The sequence below is a fragment of the Hesperophylax consimilis genome, chromosome 20 (assembly GCF_061612785.1).
Source record: "Hesperophylax consimilis isolate HC1 chromosome 20, BYU_Hcon_1.0, whole genome shotgun sequence".
Lineage (NCBI taxonomy): Eukaryota > Metazoa > Arthropoda > Insecta > Trichoptera > Limnephilidae > Hesperophylax > Hesperophylax consimilis.
Window position 1 is genome coordinate 17,673,913 of NC_142855.1, and position 6,000 is coordinate 17,679,912.

At 32.6% G+C, this 6,000-nt stretch overlaps 1 protein-coding gene across 2 annotated transcripts in view; it reads right to left on the bottom strand.

Annotated features, from left to right (window-relative positions):
- LOC149414227 (phenoloxidase-activating factor 1-like) overlaps nt 1–1,214 on the bottom strand; it is a 38,342-nt gene extending 37,128 nt beyond the window's left edge. For both annotated transcript variants that reach the window (XM_089643842.1, XM_089643841.1), the window contains exon 1: nt 1,076–1,214. In XM_089643842.1, the coding sequence (XP_089499968.1) occupies nt 1,076–1,145 (70 nt within the window). In that variant the 5' untranslated portion in view covers nt 1,146–1,214. The remainder of the gene's footprint in view (nt 1–1,075) is intronic.
- Between the last annotated feature and the right edge of the window lie 4,786 nt (nt 1,215–6,000).

Genomic DNA, 6,000 nt, shown 5'->3' on the forward strand with positions numbered 1-6,000 from the left:
ATTACAATAATACGTTATCAGTTGGGAGTATTGTGCGGTATTAAAAAAATAACGAAATATTTAGGTCACTAATTAAGTAACCAATTTTTTCGGAAATGGTTTTCACTCATACCTACAGAGAATTTAAAATTTTTAAGCAATGATGAATTGAAATATGCATCGCATATTTCAATTCTGTAAACTTGGTCGCAACAAGATAAAATCCTGTGTGCGTGATTGTAGAAAAATGGACAGAAAAATTGATATACATTTTTCAATTGACTGTTGAATTAGGAAGTGACCATTGCAGACAACTCCACAAAATAACAAAGTTCCAGTCACCTATCATCCAATACTTCTTACATAATATTATAAATCCTACCAGATTGGATTTACGTAACAATATTTGTGAAGTAAAAAAGTAAATTGAGTTAAAAACATACACGAAAAAACTTATTTTTTTAAATTTAAAACGTTGATTAAAAAAAATAATAAAGGCTTTTTATTTAACAAACAGCATTAAATTTGTCGAAATGAAAGATTTTAGTAACAAAAATTAGCATACAATAAATGTCGGTAAATCTATTGTTTAGGGTTGTAAGTATTTGTGTCGAATAGATTTTTGTGTAAAAAATGTATTAATAAACCTCTTAAATAATCACGGGTTTCAGTAAAAATGGGTATATTATAATCAATGCCAGCTAATCTAGTTTTAATGGCCAACAAATTGGATAGTTGTAAGGTATATAACTTGTTTCCAATTTATATGTAACACAGAAGAATAGAAAAATAGACAACACATTATATTCTATTTATTGTTATCAAGTTTAATTTTCGGAACTCTATTTTAATTTGAAGTTTTTCTTTAATCTACTCAATATGCAATAGTATTATTTAATTTATTTAAAAATAGCTTATTTATAAATGTTCTGTATAATTATTAATGAGCGTGACAGATGTTTCGCCTTTCAAAGGCATTATCAATCAGTTTGAATACATAAAAGAAAAACTAGAAAAAAACCATTATTCAGAATTCAAATTGAATATTTAAAGTGGGTATGTTTATAAAGTATGAAAATATTATTATAATTCTTACCTTGCCGCTGTCCCGAAACTAAAGATGTAATTACTAACACAGTGAACGCGATTTCCTCTAAGAAACTCATTTTGAAAAATACTTTGAAGGGAAGTTATTTTAAAACCGTACTCTATAATGTACCGCACTCTACGATGTTACATCTACAATGAATGGAAACAGCCAAGCAGTCATATTTATAAAGTTTTTTATCTGTAGGTACACTCAGAGTATGAAAGAGACAACGAATTATTCTTATCGTAACGCCAGTTATTTTTTCACAAACAGAAAGCAATTTGAAATTATTTAAGGAATTAATTTCCCTGTCTTCTTTGAGTATGCTGTCTAGAGGGACTTTTTAACGATAAAAAAATGTTTGTGGTATATGCGAGATCTGTCAACGATGATCGTTCTTGTTGGAAAATATAAACCGAAGGAAAAGTAATGAATTCAAAACAGAAATTTTAAAACAAGAACATGATAATATAATAAATTGATTCCACATATATTTTATAACAGCATAACGGAATTAATAATATTAGTATTCGAATACGGACGGAAGGCAACAACGTTACAAATTTTAAACTTAATGAAGGCGTTGGGAAGCCGAATAAAGCTTATTAAAGCAAATGAAATAGTTCACCAAAGCAAAAGAATGCCATTTGGAAAACCTTTACAGTTTTGAGGACTCAATTCCAGTTTGAGGACATAATCTATTGCATGATTGTAAATAATCAATTCATTTATACGCAGTGGAAAGTTCAAAAAACACAGGGAAAATGTCAATGGTGTTCAATAATATTTGATTAATTTTGCCGGAATGGCAAATCTTTTAAGATGTCAAAGTTTAAAGAATTGCTGTCATTCATGTTAGAAAACAAAGGTTCTGCTTACTTTACACTTTATGGATCTGGTGTTTTTTAGCCATTAGCACTAATGGAAAATAATAGATTTTAGTTAGGTAAATTATCAGTCGGTATCCAAAGGCACACAAACTAACCCAAATAATATACATTTAGTTTATACATTGTCTCATCCAACATACTGCGTCTTCTGTTATCTCCACTTTTGACATGACCTGAATCGAGTAACTACATACTTGATTGTTCATTTATTACTGTTTCTTCTACCAGTTCAATCAATATGTATTCATAACCTTACAATAGGTTTTGTATTTTATTTTGTCTAAATTAGAGAAATTGTGTTGATTTTCTGCAAAAAAAATCAAAACAAAACCCTAAAATAATGTATTAAAGTCAGTACAACCACATGAAAGTAAAATTTGATTCAATATTCATCAATTAATTATGTACCTAAACTACCTTTTTAAAAATAACGATTTAAAGTTTTTCTGGTTGCCCACAGGTCCGCCGTAAGCTTGCAAATAGGGCTTGCACTGCACACGGGCGGCACTTTCAGGGGGCGGCAGATACACTGAACTCGGAATGTTCTAAATCGTTATCATTAATCATTCCAGCATTACAATTGTCATTGAATTTAATGTATGCATTGTTTAGCAAACAATTTGTCCATAGTTATGGTTGAAATTGGCGATAAAGAAGTTTTCTTTTCGGTAGATCCCGAGTTTTTTACCGAAATGTAGCCATATCAACGTAACAAATTTTAGTTTTGGGTCAACCCTCATTAGCCCTCCCCCCACCTCACTACACCCCTCCTAACTTCTGAAATGCTTTCCCTGAGAAAACTATCTCAAATAAACACTATTCAAGTGGCACAGAAATATGGAGATATCTTTTGAAACAAGCCATACATTATTTTTAAATGTGTTTGATTTGGCAAGAACTTGTATTACCTAGACAATCTAGGTATTGCATTTTAAATATGCAGTGTTATTGACAAAAAAATTGGTCCAAAATATGTAATGGCTTTTCGTAGATATGGGCCTGGTATATAACCCCTTAGGGCTTCTCGTGGATATGCGCCTGGTATATAACTTGTTAGGGCTTCTAGTAGATATGAGCCTGGTATATAACCCCTTAAAGCTTCTCGTTGATATGGGCCTGGTATATAACTTGTTCGGGCTTCTTGTGGATTTGGGCCTGATATGTTACTTGATTTGACTGATTAAATTACTATCTTCATGATTATACACACTTTTATAAAACATAGAACATTTATATCCCTTCGTTTCTCTCTCTCTCTCTCTCTCTCTCTCTCTCTTATGTGAAACATTATGTAAGTCTATGTTGGTAACTGTCAAGTAGGTGGTGGACACTTGACCTATAAGATTAAATCTGCGAAATATTTATTTGAACAAATTCTCTAGATAACTCTAGATATATATTAACATAATACAATGCGGATTCCAGACTATTACAGATAAAATACTGCGATTTCCGTAAATTGAAAAGAAATATAGAGCTATTTGAATTCTTAAATGGTTTAGGTGATCTCACAATCAATCCGAATAATTTATTTGATTTTTTTATTTGTTATTTATTGTTGAATATTATTCCAATTTTTCTTTCAATGTATCCCGTATGAAAATAGAGTTTTTTGGTGTTCTTAGAGGGAATGATGACTTTTAACTTAAAGCTGCATACTAGACGGCCGGCGTGGTCTAGTGGTATACGCTTTTGACTACAGATCCGAAGGTCGCGGGTTCGAACCCGGCGTGCGCAAATAAATTTTATTTGATTAATTTGTGTTATTTCACAATTAATTAATTAAAATAATATATAGTATATTTGCGGCACGTTCCAGAGTGGAAGATACTCTCAGTATCGCCCTGGTGTAAGACCACCATTCAGAATTGAAACGTTGCTTGAAATGGCTTTAGCCGTGTTTGGTGACCAGATCTGAATAGCCAGGTACTTCCTCACCTTCCTCTTCCCCATCTCCCTCCCCTCCCCAATACCCTCAGCCTCACAACATACCCCAATTGGGGATGCCATAGTCTCACTGGCTCCAGACGGGAGCAGTTGGGACTCTTGTGCGGTAATACTGTAAAAAAAAAAAAAAAAAAAAAAATTCCATTTCGTTATCAATACACTCGGCAGATAAGGTGATAAGTATTATTGTTCGAGTTCACAAACTTCTATAGATTTAATTTCAATATATAGAGAAAAAATCTCCAAAAGTAAGGTCATTAGTGTAATAAGGAAGTTGAGTCCATTTTTTTTATTTTTTTTTATCAATGTTCGCATTCAAACTTAAATACGAGTTTTTTTTTTTTTTTAAAGTTTGTTTTCATAGTTAAATTAATTCTCAAAGTTTGAATTTTACTAAGCCCGCCAAAACGAGCGGAATCCGAGCGGTAAGAGGTGGGGTGTGGGTGTGACGTCATTCGAACTGTGAAAACCACGTCGCTTAAGCATTTTGTACGGAATAATTTTAATTCTTCAACAAGGAATTCCAGTAATTTTTTTACCAATGTTAACCGTCTATTAGAATTGATGTTATTAAAAAAAAAGAAAATTGATCAAGATTTCATAGTTAAATTAATATTTTAAGTTAGAATATTTGCTTTTCCCGCCCGGTACGGTACTTGTACGGTATTGCCGTCGCTATTTGTTGACGTGCCCCGCGCGAATTCAGGACCACCGCGCAGAAAAGTAAAGACCAAAAGTAAAATAACGGTTTACAGCCCAGTTCACTGTGAGACTTTTCTGGGCGGCCGGCGGCCTGAAGTGTATCACATGTTATGTGACATGTATAATAATAAAAACTTCTAAGTTATGTAATAAACAACATATTATTATAAAGCACTATACGAATATGTATCTTTAGAAATCCATTTCATATAATAATAACAACAAATACGTACATATATTATTTGACAAGCCCAAATAAACGTTTGGCCTATACACCTCTCTCATCTAAACCGACCATCTCTCATGTAATAGAAAGAGATGCACCATAGGTGATCCGTTGTACGTACAAGTCACGACACATGTGACGTCAGAATTCTTTCGACCAATCGTGGAGCGTATACAGTCTATTGCTTTTTCAAGAACGTTTAACTAATTCTAAGAATAATAATATAGGAATATATTTATATATTTAGAATCGATATTTTTTGATCTACATGAACATATTTTTTATAAGTCAAAATATTTTACACTCAACTTCCTTATTATAAAAAGTAAGGGTCCAAGGTATGATCCTTGTGGTACGCCCTATATAACTTGTGACTAACTAACCAGTTTTTATCCAATGAGTGGTTATGACTTACTTTGTCGAATGCTTTACTGAAATCGGTGTACACGCCATCTAACGTAACTTACGTTGATTGTTCACGGTTAAAATATACGATTTATTCAAGTACTTATTGCAACCAGCTCCTCTGAATCATAAATATCAGTGATCATTAAATTATTAATTATTTTTGGTGCGATATCGTAAAGTTGGTAAGTACAGTACAGATCGAGTGGGGGGGCGGCATTAACGGATATGTACACGGGCGTTCGAGCGGCTAGCGGCGGCCCTGATTGCCCAGCATTATTCATTATTATAATTAAATTTAATAAAATTATGTTAACAGTATAATAACTGGCCAAATTACAATAACAGGAAGTCAATGCGATAACAATACCAGAAAGTCAATGTGATAAGAAATGATATTTTATTTTTAAACACAATTATTTGAATTTCACATTTGTTTTCGGGAGTGAATCAAAGTCATCGAATTTGGAGCAAATTATGGAAACACACATAAACCCACTTCCTGACATCTAATCGAGTTGAAACTCGTCGGATGATTCGTTGTCGATGACAATGCACTCAATGCAACTTTTGGTGGCGAACAAACAAACGCATTTTTTCTGAAATTAAATGACATTACAGCAAATACACGAAATAAATTTCGGTCCTACCCGATTGGAATTTAGTGAGATTGTTAGCGTGGTTGAATTCCAGTCCCTGAGAAGGAAGATACAATCTTCAGTCAAATCAAAATATGTTTTTTTTTAAATATTATTGGGTAT